The 24,459-nt window shown below is 44.4% G+C and overlaps 1 protein-coding gene across 1 annotated transcript in view; it reads right to left on the bottom strand.

The window, feature by feature from the left end:
* Window positions 1-24,459, bottom strand: part of REEP1 (receptor accessory protein 1) — a 42,754-nt gene that overhangs the window by 1,010 nt on the left and 17,285 nt on the right. Inside the window, 2 exon segments of the mRNA XM_010000225.1 lie at window positions 15,755-15,923; window positions 21,319-21,369. Of these exon segments, the coding sequence (XP_009998527.1) occupies window positions 15,755-15,923; window positions 21,319-21,369 (220 nt within the window).

The following is a 24,459-nucleotide window of genomic DNA, read 5'->3' as shown; positions in this document are numbered from 1 at the left end:
TGGTAATCCTCACAAGACAGAGATCTTCCAAGAGATCAGCCTTTCCCCCGGGACACAGGCCAGACACAATCTGTTTAAATTATTTTAGAAGCCAACTACTGCAATCCTGGCCTGCAGTCAGCTGATACAGAGAGAGTTAAAAAAGGAGTCCTGAACACCCAGGAGGAGCCAGACTAACTCCGTGAAATCGGTTTACTGTGATTAACCCTATTCCCCAGACTGAGACAGAAATTAAGACTAGCAAACAAAAGCCCTGATCTGCAGTGCATACTGCTCTCCAAAGAGCTCTGGCATGGTATTGTGTCTTGTGAGCTCCACAGTAAGAAATGGCTACCAGATGTTGTAGAGATGCACAAACTCTCAGCGTGGAAGCCTGTCCTAGCATCATGGAACACTGCAAGGCCTGGTAAGCTCTTCTACTCCATTTACATAAATATGCAAAGATTTACTTTCTTTTACAGCATCAACCTGTTTATGACTAAATCACGGTCTTACCATTTTTAAGTGAGGACTTAGTAATTTCTATTTTATTGGACATTCCAGCCTCAGATCATGCTGTGTTTCCACATTGCTGTGATGCAGCAAGGTATAAATATTCACATAGATAAGAAACTGCACCGTAGCAAGGTTTTGTTTAGATACCATCTAAATCTCCATCTCTTCCAGCTTACTCATAAACCTAAGCAATGTCTAGCAGAGATGGGATTAATCCAATACCCCACCTCATCTTCCGAGCCTGAAATCTTACCCCAAGTCTCCACCGTGAATCCCCAAAAACAAAAAAGACCTGGATGGGATAGTTACATCCAGAAAGGAACAGCCAGAGGAGAAAAGCTGAGGAAGAAAGCTGCTGTGTATGGCTGGCAGGAATCCCACACCACAATACACTCCATAGCTGCTGGCTCAGAGTTGCCACCTGTAAACCAGGAGCCCTGGGACACAGCTGAACAACTAGAGCAGACATTAACTGTACAGTAAAGACTCTTAAACCAGGAATAAATAGCTCTGCCTCCTCTGGGATGTCACTTCACAGCTCTGCAAGTATCACAGAGGCTGCACGGTTCTACAGCAAGAACAGAGCAGCCCAGCTTTTTGTGAGAGCCACCTGGGGTAGGCACGTGGTTTAGAGCTAGATCTAAGTTTGCAATTCAGATCCAACTCTGAAGCCCTGCATTACAATTATCTCCACAGGCACTAACTGAGACTTCTTTCAGGAAATCTACACATGCAGAAAAGTAATGAAACCCATAGCAAGAGCCACTCCTGAAAGACCAGAAATCTATTGTTTTTAGACCAAAGAGAGATGTTAATTCAATTCAAGATTCAAGGAATGCCATAGTAGGAGGAGCCTTGACAATATGGAAGTACCTCAAGGGGTTGATCCTTCTTTTTGGGCCTTTTGTTCATGGATGCACAATCCAGTGACTCGTTCTCTTCATCATCTGAGAACACAGAGCCTTTTGTTTCATAGTTTGCCTCAGGTGGCTTTTCATATTTATTGTCCACACCTATTTAACACAGCCATTTACAATCTAAATGTGAAGACAAAAGATGAGGAAATCAGTGATGGTTTGATTCATACACCTCCAAATGCCACCTCACTGCAAACCATGCACCTTCTAGAGATTAGCAGACAGAAGGTTCACGCATCACACTCTAGTAACCACAGCTGTGGGGTTAGAAATCAAAAGGCTCGTGCTTATGAAGCTATTATAGGCTCTATTTGGATTATTTTACATAGAATTCAGACTAAATTCAGGTGTTCTGGAGGTTGACTATTGAAAGAGGTGCTGGGGTTATTTTGTTTGGCTCAGGAATAAATAAAATAGCTGATTTCTTGAATCACTGATTCCATCCATCGTTCCTGCGTCTACTGATTTCAGAAGGACTGTCCTCTAGAAGACACCAAATGAATGTTGAAGCCTTCTAGACAGTAGAGACAGATTCCTGGGATGCAGAAATATGAAGCACAGCAGCACTAACTGACTTAAAGCTGAAAGAGCTCAAGCCAAGAACCACAATCTAAGATTCACTGATATTAACCAGAAGCTTCAACAGGTATTGAATGGATCCTCAGCAGTGGGTGTGCTGCTGTGAGACCAGAGCAGGGAAAAGAGACTCTTCTCCTTCACTCTGGAACAAATCTTATGGAGTGTTAACTCCAGTGATGGATCTGATGGCAGATCAAGGGGTATCAGATGGTCGAGCATTTCTTTGGACCATGACATTTTAACCACTCTCTTTGGAAGGGCCAGGTCTGAGACTAAGGTTGGATCCAGCTGTACCCAGGCTCCTCTCTGAGAAGTTCAGAAAATCTGAATCTCCCTGGGTTGCCCTACCCAGCTTGTGACAGACAATTAGGGTTCTTCATTCTGAAACATGTCAGGAGTGGAAGTGTTTACTGTTTAGATGGCATTACCTGCAATTATTTGCCCTATACTTAGCCTGTGGTATTAACATACATAGAAATAATGTTCTGTGCTACTTCTCTCAGCCTGACTGTAAGACTCTGCTGGACCAAAGACTAAAGTCAAAGAGGATTCTTAAACATCTAATACTGATTAATCCATTTAGATCCTTAAAGCACAAGAGAACTGAATTCTCCAGTTCTTTCAGGTGGGTAAGGGAGAGTGATTTGGCCACAACAACCCCACAAGTCAGGAGCAGGTCACTGGGGCTCCCTCCAGTGCCAAACCCAGGTCAGCAGCTGAACACTCTCAGCCCCTGCATTCAAGCCCACAGGATGTGGCTGTTGCCTGAGAGCACAGTGCAGAGCATCCTCTGGCCACTGACCCCGTGTTTCTACCCCTTTATCACAATTTGCATGGGCAGGCTGGAAGACACCAGCACAGGTTTCCAGGAAAAGCTGGAAGTTGACTTTTTCCCAGCTGTGCTGAAAATGCTGATAGTCATGTTGCAGGGATACAGGGCCAGGGATAATGCTGAATTCTGTTTTTTAAAAGGGGCCCAGCTTAGGCCATTTGATGTGGAAGCTGGTCCTTGTCACCTCTCTAAGCCAACAAAAAACTGAGTCAAGTTTTGTTTATATGCTTTTTGTTCAGAGTTTGAGCATAACCCTGAACCAAGCATGCCCAAATCTACAGCCTGGAGGCCAAGTACTGCCCCAACATCAAGTCATCTGACTGTCCCCACCTCCCCTGTTACCCAGAGGTCCAACAGATGTGGACTGCAGTTTGGTCTTTAGGGAGCTTTTTTCCAGACTGTAAAACTGGGACTTCTTTAAACTGGCTCACTGAGGTTTGCACAGTGGCCCAACAATACACCTCCAGCCATGTGCTGCTGCAAGGAGACAAGGGCTTTCCCCAGGAACATAAGGACTTTGAATGGGACAGGACAGAGGGGAGCTGGGGGACACTGGCTGCTGAAGCTGAGAGCTTACAGGATAAGGCTAAACCTACTCTGCTCCCCTTCTCCTACAGCCAGCCACTCCACTGCAGAAGGAGATAGAAGGAACTGTCAGACTTTATAATGACCCCATGAATCCCATGCTTTTCCAGTGTGCATTACTTTCTCTATTATTTTTCTCTTTCTTGAATTAGGTGCTGGGTGACGAAGTTACCCAGGCAGCTCTGCCACCTGCATCACCCATCTCCGTAACAGGCACAGCAGAGGCACAGCCTCCTTGCAGGCTCCTCCACTTTCCCCCTCAGCCTGAGCATCACACCCACATCCTGAAGCTGCTTCCATTAAAACCAAGTGGAGAACTCAGCATCTAAGCTGGCACCTGGTGCTTTGCCCCCTGCTGCAAAGAGGTCTGTGAGGTCTACTGTAAGCTGGGCTGAGGCCATCTTCTCCCCTGCTACATCTCATGAATGTTGGTAGGTAGAGTTAAAGATTCACAAACTAAGTGGCCATGACAATCTCTGTTTTGGAAACCATAACAATGAGAATGGAGGGTTCCCATGGCTGGATGCCCAAGAACCTCTTTCACTGTTCCCTATTGTTCAGAAGCAGGATCTGTAACAGAGAAAAAAATCCAGCAAAATGGGGTAAGAACTTTGTGGAAGCTGATAGGATGAAGCTATAACCTCTAGTTACCTTAGATAATTTTAATGCTAAAAACCCACCCCCCTTTGGGAATAATAAGCATGCTAGTCAAGTAACCTCCTTGAATGTTTTAAACATGAATGAATCATTATTGACCAATCATATATTTTGTTGTGATTTTCCCTTTGTTACTATTTCTTATATTCGACCCTGCTTGCCTCCCCAAAATGTGGTGGCTGATGCCAAATGCAGACTGGAAATAAGACAAATATCTTGCCTCAGAGTGTTGATCAGCTCTTTGCACACTGAGTGAAGAATGCAGATTTGGAGTAACATTTTGGAGACCCAGTTGGGATAGTCATAAAAGATTTGCATGGATCATCTTGCCATCCCTGACAGTGGAGAACTGGACTGGGGAGGACTCCAGCATGCACTGACCTGTTAATCCAAGACTCCTCCAAATCCCCTCTGGTGTCAGGCAACAAGCCCAACTCCAAGCTGCAACACCCAAGAGAGAACACAAATTTGGGACAAGATCAATGTGAATGAGGTACCAAAAAGCAGCCCAATGAGAACCAGTTTGGCTTTAGCATCATGGAACTGGATAAGAAGCAGGTCTATCCCAGGCCTTTCCACTACATTTTTGACCATGGACAAGATCTTGAACACAGGGCCCGTTTTTAAGACCTGGAGCAAGACATATGGGTTCCCTGCCCATCCTACCTTAGGGAGGACATGTGGCAGTTCCAACCTCATATTGATCTGGGGTGCCAGACTTTGTCCCATGTTTGTGGAAGCATTACATTGTTGTAGGAATGGAGGCAACTCATTTTGAACTGCTGCCTGAGTGCCAACTCTGAAGTTGTGGGACTTTTTGTGAATAATGACAAGACAAAAACCTAGGCCTGGTCCACTCTAATTACAGATGAGCAAAGGTTTTTGAACTAGATCCTCTGAAGACTTCAACACTTGAATGCAGTTTTAGTGGGAATCAGGCACCCCAATACCTTTGAGAGAAGCTGGACCACCTTTATTTTTCCCAAGCAATATTCTTTCTCCTGTCACTGTAATTCTTCAGGAGCAATGGGGAAAACCACAGTCACAGGCTACATGAACCAGGAACAAGGTACTGTATTATTGTAATGGAAAATAAAGTCACTCCAGAGCTCAGCCCTTCCAGGGGATTATTCATATAAGGATGTTTGCCGACCACTTAGTAAGAGCAAGAGAGCAGATATTGTTATACAATGGTAATCATCTTCTTTTCCCTGCAACAAAGACAAATTTGCCATCATTTCCAAAAGACACTGACCCAAGTCATGGACTTCCCCAACCATTTTCATTCCCAAACCAAGAAATTAGGAGCAGCCAACTCCAACATCACACACTGCCCAGGAGCTACAAAACATAGGCAGCCAACATTTTCAAAGCTGAAGTCAAGTGCAACCAAAGCAAACAAGTCTAACCACATCAACAAAGTCATCTGTTAATGAAAACACACCCCACAAATGATGTTAAGTGCTAGTCACTTCAGTGCAAACACCTCAGAAGAAAACTCATGCAGTCTGTAACACTTACATCAGAGTCCCATAATATTTACATAGAGAAAAGGAAAGAATAAACTGTTAGGGGAAAACATCTGGGCATAGAGGGAAAAGAACCATTGTTTCAGAGCACAGAAATCTTCACCTTGGCTTTCATAATATCTGTGGTTCAACTGGAGTTTAATAAACAACAATTAATGTTTTAATTTTTCTTGGTAAAATGCAAATGTACTTACATCCTGATTTTTTAAGAAATTTTTTCCTTCCCTGAAATAACCAAAAAAACTATGAAAGTATTTTGAAATACCCAGAGAAACTCCCAAATTGCCATATAGAGGCAGTGTTGCAAAGTGATGCAAATCATCCCTGTAAAAATTTGATTGAACATTTTGTAAAAGGAAGTTTTAAGGCACAAAATGCCTAGAGCAATGGAATGTTGTCATCTGTTCTTTAAGCTTAATGAGAGAAAGGTTAAAAAAAAACCATCTGTAAATCTCCAGCACAAGAGCTGGAAGCAAAACTGGCAAATAACAAAAATGAAACCACCTACACCTTTGAATTGAATCAGTTTGCAGCAAGGGGGCTGTTCATATCTCCAAAGTCAATTAGTTTTTTAAGAGTTCTTTCCACTGTAGTAATTTCATGTGCAATTTGTAGCACAGCACAAAGAAGGGTTGGATATATATCTAATATACCAATATGGTGATTTTCTTTCAAACACAGTTAAGTGAATGTCCCATTAAGGTTCACACTAAGCTGTACTGCTGATTATGTACAATCTGTCACCTTGTCTTTAGGGTGACAACAACATCCAGGAAGAGATCCAACTTTATTTTATTGGAAAAACTCCAGGGGCTGGTTTATGCTGCAACATGAGGATGAGAGGGCACAGCCTGAAGCTGCACATGGGGAGGTTTAGGTTGGATATTAGGAAGCGCTTCCTAATGGAAAGGGTGATCAGACATTGGAATGGACTGCCCAGGGAAGTGGTGGAGTTACCATCCCTGGAGATGTTCAAGGGAAGGCTGGATGTGGCACTTAGTGCCATGGTCTAGCTGACGTGGTGGTGTTAGGTCACAGGCTGGACTTGATGATCTGAGGTCTTTTCCAGCCTCAATAATTCTGTGATTTAGTGATCCTGCAACAACTTGTGCATGGGTTGGCTAGGCTGACCATCAGTCACTGCTGAGCTGTGGCTTTTAAGGTGGACATTACTGTATCAGTCACCACTAGGGAGCACAACCCTGTGGTGCACACTCAAAAAACAGCCCCATTTGTCACTAATGTCCTTGCACATTTCTTACATTCCCAAAGGTTCCTGATCAGTGTTGTAGTAGTAAATGCCCCTCCCCAAACACATGCAGCCACAACAGTTCTCCTTGTGTACAGCTGATTATTCAGTATCTGCTAGATATATTTATCATCTGCAAGGACTAAAATTGTCCTCCCTTCTCAACCATGCCACAAGTCTTTGCAACAGCACCTCAGAGATGTTAGTTGAGAGAATACCACCAAACACAGTATTTGTTACTTCTTAAATGCCAGCAAGCTTGTTTAATGCACTTAAGCATTTACCAGGCTCTGCCAAAAGACAAACAGATATCCCTGGAGATTTTCACTCTGTCCTTCGTGAAGGGGAAAAGCAGCTCTTATGTAATTGTACCATTGTTCTTCAGTGCTGCAGCCTGACTTTTCACAGGTCATGAACGCAGAAGAGATAAATCAGAAACTTGTATAAGGACCTGGGAGGAGTTTTGCCAGCAAAGGCCTGCCACTGAAAAGAGCAAAAAGAGCTGGCATGGGAGCTGTTAGGAAGACATGCCGGAGCCTCTGGATAAATGCACACTCCATGACACCTGCAGGCTGCATCCTTATGAAACCTTCTCCCGGGATAACATCTAGGGAGCAGGATGGGCAGTCTTCTGCTCCCACCAGCCTGTGCTCTCCTAAAAGCTGTGAGGGCTTCTCTGAGTCGGCCAGAGAGAGAAACAATTAGTTTCACCTGCCAGAGCACTAAAGCTACTACTCCTGCCCAAAAGGCTACATCATGGCTTTAAGACTCCTGCTTGAGGTCAGACTTGACTCACCTGCCCATTTAGATTATCAGCTCTTTGGAGATGGGTACTGTTAGAGATTGAATTCTGAAACTGGCTACACAAAAGTTTGCACCAAGAAAAGCTGAGTGCCAATTGTTCAGGACAACTTAGTCCAAGCTAAACAAACTTAGCTTCTTTCTTCTCCCTGCTTTTTGTGGCATTGAGAAAATGTGTTCACATGACGTAGTCAGCTCTCCAAGCTACCCAAGCTGCACTTACAAAGGAGCATTTAAAACAGCAGGCTGTTGTCTGAGAGTGCATTAATGCATCTATTGCCTTGGAGACAGAGAAAGGGCAGCCTGTGGAGATAGAATGAACCCTCTATGAGGTAGAGCTTCAGCCTATCCTTATTGACATGGTCCAAGGGACTGGATTATGTCAAGGGAAAAAAAATAGTAAAACAAGCCAAACTGAAAGACAGGCCATGCAATTTAAATCAGACCAACGTGACTTTGGGGCCAATTTGTAAACATATTGGACTGATTACTGCTTTAGCATCATTAAATGACTGTCCTAAGGTTAACTCATGACTATCAAACACTTAAGGATCCAGTGATTCTTTTTATAAATAACGCTTTGAAGTCAAATCCCTAAAATCGGTTTAAGCTAAAATTAGAAGGCTGCTAAATAAAATGCACTGTGAATGCAAGTGTTTCATGATTGCTTAAACATATACCACCTTGAACAGGCTTCATTCTTCTGCACAGTGGCACACTAAACCCAAATGGGCTAATGCAAAGAACTGCAGAAGGACAACAAGGAGGGTGACAAACCAAATATGAGGATTGTTTGGCCACCTACACAATGTGCAAGGAGGCAGCATCAAGGCTGAGACCACCTCTGAGCACCAGTGCTGCACAGGGCTGCAGGGCACATCAGGTGCAAGGCAGTGGGAACCCAAGTACTCTGGAAGTGACGCTGCCAGCAGCCATGGCTGCAGCACAGTGGCAGCACTGCCATCCTTCAGTCCCTCTGCTGCTATCCCCAGACTGATTGCAGTGTGCAAAATAAACAAAAAGCACATGAGATGAGAAGGAAAGGCGTTACGAATGTCTTTTGCTTCCACCAACACGAACTGCTGCCAGTCTGGATTTCTTCTTTCTCCCTAGACAAGCTGCTTGGCAGCCCCATCTTCTGGCATGCCTACATGAGAGAGAGGCCTCCCTCCTCCTTTCATCTGCCACTGGGACAAAATGCAGAAGTGATACAGCTCAGCTCTTAGCAACCAAGCTGCCTGGAGCAGCACTGAAAAGACCACCGGCAGCTGAACCATTCACTACACTCCTCAGTTTGTAAACACAATGCTGAGGACAGTGGGACATTCTTACCAAGTGGCTCTAGCACAAACTGAAGCAGAAGATTCTGTTCAACCCTATTTTGTGGTACCAGAATCTGCTACTGGGCTATGTTATTTACCCTGCTCATCCCAAACACAAATGTCCCTGCCACAAAGAGAAACACAAGCTAATCCTTAGGGAACAGAGCAAAAAATTGCTGAGACTGAGGGAAGTTTGCTCTTGCTGCTTTTCCAGTGGTTTTATACTGGCACTGGGGGATATGAGGTTGAGGAGTTACACTGGCGCAGCAAGGACAAGACTTACACCCTCCAGAACAGGAAGGACTAAGGCTTTTCTCCAGAGAAACACTCCCCAGCCTGGGTAGCATAGGTCAGTAAGGTAAGAAGCATGGCAGTACTTGCCATCAGCACACACAGGCTCACCAACTCACTCACAGCCTGGCCTCCCCCTGGTTTGTTCCCTTAGTGTTAGGAAACCCAGTAGTAGGAACAGCAGCAGCAAGCCAGGCTGGGGAACACAGCCATGCCCAAAAGGGATGTGTGGATATCAGGGGGTGGGAAATCCAGCACTCACCTCTGAGGAGTCGGCACACTGAGCAACACGTGCATACTGAAAGAGGAGCTGAGCATTAGGAACTCATCAGGGTAAACTACTGTCTCCTAGAAAACACTTGGCATCATCTTGAGGTGGACTTTGTGGCCTCCACGTGCACTGAGAGACAACTGTCTCTATCCACCAGCACAGACCTAGGAACGTGCCTCACCCCAGGCTGTGAGCCTGATGGGTGTCAGGGCTGGGATTGTGTACAGCTCCCTGCCTGATGGGTGTCAAGGACTGGGATTGCGCACAGCTCCCTGCCTGACGGGTGTTAGGGTTAGGATTGTGCACAGCTCCCTGGCTCTGCTCTCAGATCACTGAACAGAAATAACTCCTGACTAGGAGCATGGATAAGCAGTGGGCAACACAGTGCAAAAGGCTGTGTGACAATAAACACTACTATATTGCTACATATCTGGATATTTTTTTCAGTAAATTTAGACTTCTGTAAGCACTGGTGTAGCCATTCATACAGCTTCTGAAGGAAAACTGTCCCTGATTTTCCTAAATCAGGAACATGCTGAGGACTCCTGCAGGATTTCTGTTTTAGTGGAATTACCATAAGGATAGAAGCAACAACAGGAATTGCATTGCACCCTTCAGTGCAAATGCAGGTGATTCATAGCTGTTCTAGGAAGAGTGACCTTTACAGATTCATCTTGTGGATAGTTTGTGCTCCAGAAGACAGCCTAGAAATAATTTCCAGTTTGAGCCTTCCAATTTAACCCTCACAATGACATCAATGCCTCCAGATAAAAGCTTTCGGAGAAGGGAAAAAAAAAAAAAAGGCTTAAGCTTTGTGTGATTTCTTTGGTTACAATTATCCAGCACCACTGAGACTGAAAGTTCTTCCATAGTTTCAGTCATTTTGAACCAGCATAAACCAGCAGTGCTGCTGAAAGCAGATGTTCCATTGCCTCTTGCACTCCAGCTCCACCTTCTTTGTTCTGATGCTAGTGTGTATCCTGCTGCTCTCTGGTGGCTTGAGGATCAGACCCAGGTCAAGAGCAACCTGGAAGCAAGGAACTGCATTTAACTTGAACCAGCTCCCTGACTGGGGTCATTATATATACATAAGATCTAAACATGTCCAAAGGAAAGCATGGTATGGGGCAGAAGCAAGGGTCATCTCGTTGCAAGAGGAGTGCTGGCTCATGCTGGCTAGCTGCTGCTGTGAAACTACAGCCTTTGAATACAAGAGAGGAGTCTTGCCCAACCCCAAGGGGTGTGCTGTGGGCTTGGACTCTGATTTTATGCAGAAGCAAGCTCATCCAACAAGTTGTTATCACACATGTTTCTGGGGTTTTCTGGCTGGTGGGGACTGAGTTATACAGACATATCCTGAATGCTGATATTCCTCCAACTTTGTTTTGTCCTGCAGAGCCCTCAGAGCGCAAAACCAAGAAATAGCCTTGACTCTCTTCTGCACAGAGTGGAGAGCAGCAGAAAGCACACTGCACATTTCTGCTTTGAAATCATTCCAACTGAGAATGATCTCTGCCTGGGGTGAGCTTAAGCAGAAAGGGCACTTGCTCTGGGCAGCACAGAGCATGGCTCCATGGTATGTGATCCTCTGGCCCAGACAGCATCAGGTCTGGACACTGACTGTCCCCTGATGCAACACAAACCTCCTGCTGCTGAGGTATGTCCCACTGACTCACCCACAAGCAAGGCTGCCCAGCCCACACTGGAGGTTTCCACCAACAGCTGCAACTGTGAGACATGTTTGCATCAGCTGTGGGATTGAACAACATGACACAGTGGCCAATGTCCCACTCCTCAAGTCACATATCACTCACCAGCCATCACAAGGCACGTTTGATCTGTACTGTCCAAGATGCTTTTAAGACAATATTGTAAGATTAAGAAGTGCAAAAGCCCCCCACTGTTAATAAAGACACATCTATGTGTGCATTGTTACTGGACATCTACCAGAACAACAGCATTGGCTTGAAAAATATTTGGAATATTTGTTCTGGAGGCTTCTAGTTTTCCATAGTAATGAGTAGCCACACATTTACTGTTCCCAGAGGAAAGGGGCAGTTCTGCCTGTGGAAGAAGCACAAGTTGGAACAGGTATCAAGATAAAATATCATAGGCTATCCTCAGGGTGCCAGGACACTAAGTGGAGAAATGCTGAATTAAGAGCAAAGTGAAAGATCACATAGAAAGGACAGGTGGTGGGTTGCAACATGGTGGAAGGGCAACCACCATTTGTCTTTGGTATGTGCCAAAGGAAGGTGTGCACTTGCTTCACAGGAGCAGAGCAATGCCTCGTGTCATGTGCTGTGGGGGTGGCAGCCACACACAAACCATGGCAAAAGCAGCCCTTGCCCCTGCATGTCATCTACACGTGGCTTTTGACAGGGTGTGAGGAGAAAGGTCCTTCTGTCGGTTGGGTGTGAACACCCCTAGAGCACAAGCAGGACTGCTCAACACACAGTGACCATCACTGAAAGGCTGTGAAGACAGCAAAAGGTAGAGGAGGGGGGAAAGCAGCAAAAGAAAGAGTAATTCCCCTCATCTCAAAGGCAGCTCTTGCATATTCTATTTCTTGGCCTCATTAGACACTCTTCAGCAGGCAAAAATAAACCTTTCCTGTGTCTGCATGTGGTCGGTAACTAAATGCCGAGCTCTTCACACGGTGCTTTGTGTGAAGAGGGGATTCAGGGAATCACAAATCCATCTAACCAGCACCAGTCAGGTTATACAAATAACAACAATGGAAACCAAACAAGCTGAGCAGTTATTTAACATAGCCTGACTACGGTGTGGTTCTGAAGCCAACTTTTGGCCACAGCCAAGGCCTACCAGTGTCAGGAGGGTCCTTTCATGGGTTTCAGTGAGCTTGGAAATATGCCCGTGAGATATGAAACAAGAACCTGAACCACTCCTGGTGCTCACGGGGGAAGTGGGGAGTTTCATACTTGCAAAACTGAGTTTCAGCAGTCTGATTTGTGCAGGGAAGACAACAGATTTCTCTCCATCTCTGTCTTTCCATATCACCTTCTTTCAGATACCTTATCTGCTCTTAAAAACAGTCACACAACAGGACTGGAACTCACAACACAAATTCCACACCAGATCTGGCTGTGTTTTCATTGTACAGGGAATGGGACCCATCTAAACTCGTGTAACATCAACTTAAAGAGCCTTTTCTTGTCTTTGCCTCACTATTGTGACAGTGTGCTTCCATGCACCATTTTTTCATTAGCAAAGCTGGCTTGAGGACCTTCCAGCTCCTGGCCTCTTGATCTCAAAAAAATATCTCCTGAAATGCCTCCCAAAACAGTTACTTTGAGGCTCCCAGTAATGCGGATCAGCAAACTGGTCTGAGTTTAAAGTAATCCCTCAAAAATAATACAATAAAGTATTTTTAATCTGGATTAAACTCAGGATTTCTTCTGGAGTCCACAGCTGGACAGCTGGAGATAGACTGTTCCATCACCTGACACTCATTATTGACACTTCTGACATCTCATTATTGTAAGGTGCTTTTCTCTCTTTGATGTGACTATCTCCTGTTGAGAAAACTAGGAGCCTGTGCTAGATGCAAAACTAATTCTTCAGCCTTTTTGCATCCCTGACAGCCATATGAGAGAAATAAGGGAGCTATAATAGCACTCCTATAGGCAACACTCATCAAAGAATGTTATCCTCCTAGGACTGAACAATGCTCTCACACATTCCCAGACATGGGGATGCCAGTCCTGAAATGAAGAGGGCTGCAACTGCTACAGCAGTGCTTGGCTTGTCCACCTGTAAGGTTGCCTGTGGCCTAGCAATGCCCCCTTCTTCAGGCAAATCCCACATACATCCAGTCAAAATACTGCTTCAGGTTCCTGTCCCTGCCACAGTTACTCATCAGTTGTAAATTCAGGCAGTGACTTTGACAGCTGCACTTGCAGAGGACTTAACAGGTTGATGGAATGGGAATGATTTCTCTTTTACTACAGAGAAACTTCCTTGCAAACTTGGGATCAATACACAGACAGGACTTTTCCAGTGATCAGATATTGTACATGGTGTAATCACTGAAGTAAGGTGTACAGGAAAGCCACGCAAGAAATCATATAAGGTATTGACTTAAAATATGGCTTTCAGGATCCAGGTGTAGCAAGTGCAATTTCTTCTGTTTTACAGACACATTGAGGAACAAAGGTTACACCTGAGGCCATACCAGTGGTTTGCAATTAAGTGGGGTGTGAATTCATGTGTCCTAACTCCCAGTCTTGCCTCCTAACCACTGCCCGGCTTCTTCAGCAGACACAGGCCTGTTTCTTCAGGCATTCCCTGAAAGTCTCCATAAACCAGGACTTCTAATCAGACCAAGGGTACAATGTTTGTAGTCCCAGTCAGGCCCTCTATGAATGTTCTTCAATCATTTTGTGTATCCCAGCTACTGCTGTCAGGCCTTCTAACAGCTGGTTAGAAAGGCCTTTTACTAGAAAGGTGAGGTCTTGGTCTGAGCCATCCTCGTGTCAAACAGTCTGGGGTAGTTTTGCTGACCTCCCTCTGATGTCAGACTAAGTCCCATTATCTCTAAAGCAGGAATATAACGAGAAGTCTAATGTTTCTGTGAGACAGTGGGGACTGCTGACAGACATTTGTGCTATCTTTGGGACAGGAAAAAGAGCTGTGTGTCAGCTGTTCTGTAGTGACTGCTCAAGCACATACTCATATATGTATATATTACATGTATATATATCACATACTAATAGGCAGTAGCAAATTCTGTCTGCCCTTTGCTTATGTGCAACTAAACAAATACAAAAGGTGGAGTGATGGGACCATGCCTGGGCTTAGTGTACCTAGAACAGTGTTGGCTCACCCTGAATACAGCCCTCAGGATATGATACAGTCTGGCTGATAGACCACACTCTTCCATACACACTCACACAGTAGTTATGACCAGTTAATTCATCTCCCTAGACATTCTGACTACATATGCAATTGTGCCCACATTAAACAGCACAAGTCTAGCTATAGAAATAGCTAATAGCTACTAGCTATTTCATTTTACCTGTAAAGAGAATTTATTCAAAAGATGATGTTAAAAAAAAAATAGATAAGTCTGTAAGCTAAAATGCTCAGAATTTGTAAAGGGCTTGAAGGACAGATACTCTTCAGGATGGATGGGACAAGACATTTCTAATACATTCCAAAACTAACACAAACTAGAAGGGGTACCAATCTACACAGGCTTGAAACACAGTGAATGTTTGCACAGACCTCAATACACACAAACTGGAACTGCTACATTTCAACCTTGCCAGCATATGCTTCACAGGCTACCACGTCCAACGGCCCTGCAGCTTTCTGTGGCTTTTCATCACAACAGTCAGGTTGCATGATCTTTGGTGCTGCTTGTGAATCCCAAAAGCCATCTGGAACCCCCTGCTTGGGATAACCCTTCATATCTCAAATTTTGAGATCTAATCTGCAAGGCTATCTCTAATCAAATGTTTTGGATCTGGGCTCACAAAGGTTTCTTTAACCATAATGTTTCTTCCCTTTGTTCTTTCAGAATTTGAAAACAAACAATTTCCCTTCAGAGATGCTTGTTTTCCATAAGTTTCTATAGACATGATTTCATACACAGCTGTCAGATGCTGCACTCTGCTTCTATGAGTGTTATATGTGGGTTTTACTCTTCAGTAAGCTCCATCAGTGATGGAACTACAACTGTCAAATGTTGTAATAGCTACTGTACAATTTAGAAGAAGCAGAAGGGAACCTAATTCAAACCAGGTATCTACTAGAATTCACATTTCTGTTTAGATGATGTAAGAGTGTATCACCATATGCAGGCTTTGATGATAATAATAAGCCATATCCCCTACTATGCAGTCTTATCCCTCCTTTTTTGCACTTCCATTATCCCCTCTCATTGAAAACCCACCGTAGTTGGCAGTCCCCAACTCAGAGTCCTAACTTTTCAACACAAGTTGCAAGGACTGGTGCTGGCTCCTTTGGATGCTCTAGCCCAGTCAGACAAGCACTTCGCAGCAGCCAGAAATAGTAACCATCAAATGATGATATTATTTTCTCTTTTAAGTGCCAAGAGACTCAACAGCCTGTTTGTGTCCTGTGAATTCTGGTATGTGCTGCCTGCAGTGTCTGTTTCTATATATTCCTGCCAACTGCATGACTTCATTCAGCTTCGTGACATTCCAGACAACACAACACTGAAAATAACACTTGCACTTACCTGAGCTGCCAGTGCCTTCCGATGCACTTCTGGATGTTTTTGGCTGGCTCTGTTTGCTACTTGTCCGTACAGTGACCGAAGGAGGAACAGTGCTGCTGCTGTCTCCACGAATTGATGAGAGATCCTGCATGCTAAAGCTCCTTAGTCTCTCAGACAGGGCCCCCTGACCCTAGTTAAACAAACAAGCAAATAACACACATAGAAGTTAGATTCCACAGTGCATTTTGAGCCTTTCTCCTCCCTAGCTGATTGAAATCCAACAGGATCAATAGGAAGATAAAACATTTTCTGTTCCAGCAACCTAGAGAGGACAAAAACGAGTTGTTAAAAGCCTAATTTCTCTCTCTTTGCTCTTTCTTCTGGAGTGGTTCTAGGCACAAAGTCATTTAGACTTTTGACAGTGAGCATCTCTGATTCTTCAATGCAGTCGTTTGAGCTCAGAGCAGCCTTGGATGCATCTAAAGGAGGAGGATGTTGTTTCTAGTAGCTGCTTTTCTTCACTAGGATCTGAGACGCATAGGTGCTTGGCTTCAGAAAGACAATTAAATAGTCTGCATCAAAACTCCCATTCAATCATCTATGATGATCTTCACTCAGCTGTTCTGTCATACACAGACTTTTCAGAGCACAGAAATTTTGAAATTTTAAAGTAATCAATGCAAAGAAACATTCCAGTGCTTTCTTCATGTAGCTTAAAGAAGAAACAAACCAACACCACCTTTTTCTTTTTAGACTTGCTCTCAATCAGGCAACATATTCCTTTGCAAAAGGAATGTAGCTCTTCTTTATTAAGGATGAGTTGGTTAAAAGATACCTTTCATTAAAACTACATCCTACCACAGAGTTGACTATAAGCATTCCTCTTTCTGAATTCTGTAACACTCATGCTACACCACTGCCATAAAGTAAGAATACCAATATAATTAATAAATACAATCAATACAGAACTTATCTATTCTTCTCTCTTGGATACAGTAAGTAATATTCAGAATATAAATAGCATTACTGATAGAAAGTACACTTAAGCTTTAGCATGTTGTTGAGGGGAGAGGGTCTGAAAGATATTTCATAGCATATTGCCTTATAAAAAATACTGAAATAAATACACAGAGTCTGATCCTAAAATTATTTCTGCTCGTGTAAATTAGGAAAACTTCAATGGATTCTTCGACTGAGATGAAATCAGAAATATGGCAGACAGTAAATACTGCCCTGTTTAACAAAGCACGTAGAGCAATTAACACACCATCTTAATTTAGACCTGCAACTGCCACAGCAGTAGGTGAGAGGAAGCACAGCCTGAACACTGCCTAGCTACTACAAAGAAGTTTCCACATACCCATCATGCTCTTCCTGAAGACATACTTTGCTCTGTCTCATTAGCCTGTTGTACTTAAAGTATTTTAAATTAATGGCTCTTTTTTTGCTGGTATACACAGACATTTTGTTCTGCTTCTTTTATAAGCTTGGCAGTGGAGTTCCAGGTCTGATGCTTTGTTTGAGTCTCAACTCTTTTATCTCACTTTCCAACCTGCCACAATAGTTGATGTCTGAATTTTGGCTGCTTTCCTGCCAGGTCCTAAGCCTCTCTTGAGACATCTTTTTTATTCTTAGCCCTGTCTAAGGTACATCTATTCTGCAAGTCTACAACACAGCTGTCACTGGTGTACTGAAATTTCCTTGCAAGGCTGGTTAGTTGGTGTGATCTCACCTGCCCAAAACTCAGTGCAGAGCAGCTGGAGGGGGGGGAGGGGTTGTCTGTAGCTTGCACTAAATCCCTGAGCTGCAGCCAGGCCAGAGTCTCAGCAACCAGTTTAAAGCCAACACAAGCCATCCTACCCTGCAGTAGAGAGCAAGCTGAGACCAGTCAGATGGCTACAGAACGTTTTGCTGTTGCAGAAGCCCTCAGCAGAGCTGGAGGGATAGATAAGGCTGCTGTAACCTGAGCGCTGCGCTACTCCCGCTCCACCAGCTCAAGTGTCAGCAGAGCTCAAGCTTTAACCTCCTCCCAGCCCTCCTGCTCAGCCAGCTCACCCAAACACGATTTCATCCCAGCGAGTAATTTATGTATCTGGACACGAATCAGGTAAGAGATGAAATTCAAACATCAGACCAACCTGGAATCGAAGATGATGCTATCGCATCATTTTGCATTGAAAATGAAGAAGATATGTTAATATTCTTGCATTGCAACTTGTGACAGAGCAGCACATAATGATCAAAGGCCTCAGAGAGAGCTTTGAAACAAGGACATGACGTGTGCCTGTCAACTGTGGGTCCACTACATTACCATATAATATGTACAACCACAAGCTTAAACACACGGTCACAGCAGCTGCCCTGAACAACCTTGACTTTCTCCAGGAGGTGAAAAAAAATAATAGTCTTTTCATTATCTTTGCTTTAATTTCACCTGAGTTTACAACAGCAAAGATAAGTGTTGCTCATCACACAGATAATAACAAAATATTACTGTTCCTATGATGCCATGAGACATTTTGTCCAAATCTGATAAATGGCAGCAATAGAGAGGCTCAGACTGAGTGAGGGCAGGGAACAGGTGTGAAACCCTCCTCACTTCCCTTCAATTTATTTTCTTTCAAATGTTTGCACCTGCCCATCTTTGCAGGTATCGACTTGATTTAATTGCTCCTAGGGCACAACATAACACTCAGAGTTCTTTCCCAGTTGCCACATTTCTACCTGACCCCAAACAGAAATATGAGAAAATCTAGGATTACAACAGAACCAGGACGGTTTCAGAGTAAAATGGAAAATGTTGTTCCCAACCTTCATTTCCCTGTCAGATAATCTGCTGTATATGAAATCAAAAGCATTTGAAAAGTCAGCAGGGTGAGAGTTTGCACTGCTGCAGTTATGGCTTAGCAATAAAGACTTTATCCAGCTGTAATGCTTATTATTCTGCAGTAAGATACATCATTTATTAACAAAAGAAGAAAAAAAAAGAAAAAAACCCCAACAAGTTAATAGCTTTATTTCATAACAGAACAGATTTAGCACAGCTCACATCTTGGGCTGTGTTTGGTTAAAGCAATCACGTGGAAGATGAGGAGCAGATGTTTTGGAGATTTTTGTTTACTGTCTTGGCTGTGATCATACAGTTGCTCTTCCAGCAGCTACAGACACAGGAGATATCCCAGGAATTTCAGCACACTGTCTGTCTGCACAGAGAGATCCAGATCCTGAAGCTATGTCCATGCTGCAGGCCAGAGGCACGTTTGCAGCATGTCCACACTAATCTGAGCTAGTTTTATCCTAGAGAGTGTGACAGCCCTAACTGTGGTAACATTGCACCGTGTCAACAGCAAAGAGCAGGGTGGCATGATATAACCTTTTGAAAATGGGGGCTAGAAGGTCTATGGGACTGTGGATGACACCACCTCTCTCTTGTTCCCCACTGAACACCAAGTGTCCTGTCAGGGTGACCTGTTCTGGCAGTGTAGGACCTGTGTTTAGGGAACTTCATCCTCTAATAGAAGATACAAGCATTAAGTGGTGCTGGAAGACTGAGCCTTACTCTCCCTGGACACAAAACTGTCTACCCTGACTTAACTTCTACCTCCTGCAGCTTCTCCTAGGACAGACTGTCCTTGTAAACACAGCACTTCTGATCCAGTACACAGAGATTTTGCTAGATGGTGGCAACATGTCTCTGTTCCCTGCTCATTATAGTGTACCTGCTCCAAAATTCATCTGATCTTCTTGTCCCAAGGAAGGTTCACCCCAGAGGTGAAGGTACAGCACAAGCTGAAGGTGGACCTCTTCAGACTTCCTTCACTTCCCCACCTCCCAGGGCCCACCAACCTCGCTGGGTTCAACATGGGACAGTTTTCTCTTTACAGGGGCAGAGGAGGGCCAGGGCTCAGTGCTGGTGAACAGGACAAAAGACAAATACTGAAAAGGACATGGTAATATCACCCCTCTCAGTGCTATCACTTGGTATCAACGTTATTTAGATTCATGACACCACTAATGGTATTAGGACATCTCCCATCAAGACATGGACATTTAAGCTGCAGAAGTTCCTCTGTGATTCTAAGGGAAGATAAAGCTCCCACCCATGTGGCACAGTCATTAATATTAATGTAGGTACATCTCTACCTGCTTTGGACAAAATTACAACTGCACTATAGGTACACATCACATCCCCACATCCATCATATCCTCTCCTTGTTTTTGTTTTAAAGAGTGGGACAAAACAATAGGGGAGAAACATGAGCTTGCAAAGCCAGCTGACCTATGTGCTGCCTTCTTCTAAATGGTGCAGACACCTTCATCTCCAGAAATGAACACTGACCTCTGGGCTCAGAGCACAAACACTGACGCAACCAATATTTGCTTGGAAGGCTCCTTTCCAAAAGGATCATTATTGTGTCAGGCACTTAGAGGCACTCCCATTAGGAATAGCTGGAATTGTCTTCTTTACTTTGTCTCTCTGTAATTAATTGTTGCATTCACATTAGAAGTAAAACTTTTGGAGGGAGATTGATGCAGGAGTCTGGAAAAGCTGGGTTTACATCCAATGCAATTATTCATTAAAAATACTCCACACATGCAGGTAGCTTTACATAGGCTCTAGGTAAATAAAATTAGGCCCATGATTTAAAAAAATCTGCAATTTATATAACAAAGTCCCATTAAATATGATCTAAATATAAACAAATAACAGTGTCTAGATTTTATCATACCTACAGTCTGACAATCTGAAATAACTCTGTAGATATTATTTAGGTTTCAAAACACCTTTAATACCCACAAACTCCATTTTACAAGTATGGAAACTATAACACAGCATGGTGAAGAGCCACAAATCAAGAACCAAAACATGTAAAGTCATAGAAGAGAAGCTTGTAATACAGTCAGTGTTAATGCAAGATGGCACCTTCTAGCCTTTTGCATCTTAGGATCAGCTGTTAATGGACAAGCAAGGGAACACTAAGTCAGGCTCACCACACTTCCAGCACAATGGTAAACCTGTTAATGTTCTCCTCTCTTTCTGCTGTAACTTTGGTTAGCAGCTCTCCTCCATGCTAGCAGATACATCTGCATGCAGCCTCCATCCTGCCCATAATCACTACAAGGTGTAGTGCATGTTCCCAGGATGTCACTTACTGCTGTGGTGTCAGCAGGACTTCCCCAACCACAGCTACCACAAAATGCTTGCAGAGATGCATCTTCACTTCTGAGCCAAATCCTGGCCTCACTAGCTCCACTGCAGCCCCCGCCATCCTAATGAGATCCCAGCAGTGGGGAGAGGCTCCCTTTATCCATCAGCAAGGAAACAACAGCATTCACAGCAGCTTGGCCAATGCAGTAGCAACAACAACCTGTGTTAGCTGCGTTTTCCACATACAAAGCTCCCTGCCTGGCTGCTGGAGTCTCTCTGGTTGCCAGCAGAGGACTTGGAAAGCATTTTGCTGATGGAATCAGGGACAGGCTTTTAAAGCTCAGCACGCAGGATCTACCTATTGGAAGCAGTTCAAACTAGTCTAATGGGGAGGCAGACATTAGCTAAGGGTTAGTATAAGCACTCAGCAGATTACCTGCCCTTTTTTCTGGTCCAAATACCAGTGTAAATGAAGTAGCTGAGAGACCTAGCAAGGGAAAAAAGAGAGCCATTGTGGCAACACACGTAAAAGCTTTGAGAATAAGGTCTATTTGAAGCATAAGTAATTGAGGTGAGACATGAGCATGACACTGGGCACCATGTGCAGGGACTCACATAAACATACAAAGCAGTGATACCCACCTATGAACTACACCTTTGGATGCAGGTTCTCCCTTCCTCAGCTTTCCCAGAGAGGTGGAGAAACCACTCCATAAACCCAGCTGACAAGGTATGTCCTAGCAAGTGTGTTTAAAGAGTAAGGCAAATTATAGACACAAAGGGCTGAGGCTCCACTCCTTGCCCTTGATCAATGCTTCCCACTGGAGAAACTCCCAGTGTGTGGCCACCTCTGTAATCCAGACTTAGGATCTTTAAGAACAGAGTGCATTTATGACTAATTTAGGCACAGCATTAGGTGAGAGACACGTGGCAGTCAATTTAGTCCTGGTGACAGACAGGTCTTCTGGGAATCAGGTCAACACTGAGGAATTACTTACAGAAATGAATGGCAGTTTGCATGCAGAGGTGTATTGTTTGTGGCCGCAGACAGGTCCTGCTAAGAGCTTTATGATCTGAGCATGGGCTTGAGTGAAGGAGGAAATTGCTTCTGCTGCCATATGAACACAAAAACCTGCCAGCAATATCCTCACAGCCAGGGCTTGCGTGCTGTGCCTAGCCTGAAACAGCCATCCCAGTCTGGAGATGTCAGACAGCACTGAAGAATCAAAAGGAAACCAGCTGACATTAATGTTGATGGTGGAAACTCAATTTCATCCGCCCTTTCTGTTTGTGCAGTTCATTTCCTCTCCTGGGAACTGTTTATTATTGTCTCTCCCAGCCTGGTCTCTCTGTTTAAATTTACTGTTTGGTTCTGCTGTCCTGTACATTCACTGGCTATTGTCTGATTCTTGGAGACACCAATGGAAGAGCCAACAAGAGAGATAAACTGGGAACAGCTACCTGGACTGTAGTTTAAGCAGCGCTGGGTTTTTATTGATTTGGGAAAAGCAGACTCTCAAAGACTTAGGAATGAAAGATACAGGAACTGTATCATGACAGGAACTGTTCACAAAACAGTGTGATCAGTGGCACGCTACCATATGTTTCAAGAAAGCCATGTGTTGTTCCTCTTTATTGGTGTAACATAGCTCAGCCATGAGTTCTTTGATTTTGGATTCCCAATGGAGATCCTTCAAAGGAAGCTACTTTCAAAAGCAGCATGCTCAGCCCCACTGAGATAACACTAATTGCTTCCCAAAGGTTTCTCAAATCATGGATTATAATCACTCCTGACTTCTGCAATTCTTGGCCATGTCACAGACCAGGGCACACAGTGTGGCCATTACAGGTAGGGTACTAAGCAGATCAGACAACTGTTCACTGATACATCTGATAAGCAAAGAAACAATTTCCTTCCAAGCAGTGGGATCTCATCATTACAAAGAGGCTTTATCCAGCCTCCTCAAGGGAAAGATGCTCCCCACTCCTTGTTTCCCTCTTTCCTAGGTCAAGTAAAAGTGCAGTTCATACTGTCATGCCACAAAAGGCAGCATCTCTCTCCTGCACAAGCTTGGGCTTCAAATTCCTCCAGTAAAGAGGTCTCAATTCTCATGGAAAATTAGGGATCAACATACTACCTTTCAAGCAGCTGCACTGGCTATACCAGCCAGATACTAGAAATTAAGGAAAAGATGCTGTTTGTCTAGAAAGGATAAAATCTTAAATGATCACCAGCATTTCCCTTCCAGGGTCCTGGTTTAAAAACTAGCAAACACAATGGGAAAATTCCCAAAAAATTTATCGGGCTAAGGGACCCTAAAGTAGTGGAGCTGCAACCCCCACGGGGTGCTGAGCCCAGAAGTGAAAACATAAGTGACAATGCCAGGACAAGACAGGTGGATGTGAGCTGAGGCAGTTTGGCAACTGCTGACACTGCACTTCTGAGGGCTGAGGAGGTGGATGTGCCACACTGAAACCCTTCTCTTTCATCTGTCTGCATGCCTGGTCCTTTTAACCAATAACCAGAGTGATTACTAGCTCTGCCAGCACCACAAGACCCATTCCCCCACGCATGAAAGACTCCTGGACTGCTTCTCAGACTTATTAGGCACAAACGGGCTTTTCATTGACACCAGTCATGCATGCCTGCTCCCTCCACCTCATTTATCATCTCCTGCCAAGGCACAGTGCCCAGTGCCAGCAGCACGCTGTGCCCCCTACTCCCCTTCCAAAAAGGAGGGCAGTTCCAAGGAGCACACAACAGGCCACAGCACCAGCTACTGTGGAAACAGTCCCTGCCCTACACACAGGAGAGCAGAAGAAGGGCAGAGGAAGGCACATTATCAGAAACCTCCGGGCAGCGAGATGTTTTCTGCAGCTGTCCTTTGAAGAGCAGAGTTGAGGCTGCAGCCTGGGGATGGTTAAGTGGTTAGGAGCAAGATTTGTCTTGAGGTGGGGGAAGACATTGGCCTGTTTGGCAGACTTGGTTTGTTTGGGGTGAGGAATAAGTATACAGGCAAATAGAATCTGGGAAACCCAGGAGCTTGCAGGAGAGGGTCAGAGAGCTGGGTGAGAGCGTAGAACTGGTGATAGGGTTGTAGAAACAGAGGAGGCAGTGACAGAGCTGGGCTGGGTCTTGGCAGAGAAGCAGTGAGTACAAGGGTTGGGGACTGGGGACAGGGCAAGGCAGCAGTTGGTGGGAGGCTCAAGGTGAGAGGTGGAGAATGAGAAAGTTCTGGGAGCATGGAGACAGTGAGGTAACACTGGAGGAGGCTGGTGCTGCATCCAAGCCATTGGCACCTCTCCTCACTGCAGGCACACACGTCCCAGCTGCTTACATGGAAAACCTGCCTGGTGGCACTTTAAAGCTCACTTATGGTCAGGCCTCCAACTGACAGATTCACTGTAAGGCCAAGGCCCTGCACCTGCCCCACTACCAGCCTTGTAATATGCCTTGCTGCTGCTCCTCTTCTGCTGTGTCCCAAAAGCAGGCTCCTTTTCTGCCTCTCCTCTCCTTCTTTGAGGTAAATTAGAAAGGTGGTGGTGGTCAGTGCCTAGTTCCCTTCAGGAGCAGGAA

Source organism: Chaetura pelagica, unplaced genomic scaffold, assembly GCF_000747805.2.
Source record: "Chaetura pelagica isolate M959 unplaced genomic scaffold, ChaPel_1.0 scaffold116, whole genome shotgun sequence".
Classification (NCBI taxonomy): domain Eukaryota; kingdom Metazoa; phylum Chordata; class Aves; order Apodiformes; family Apodidae; genus Chaetura; species Chaetura pelagica.
The sequence above is the reverse complement of the archived record's forward strand: the minus strand, read 5'-3'. Positions and strand labels throughout refer to the sequence as shown.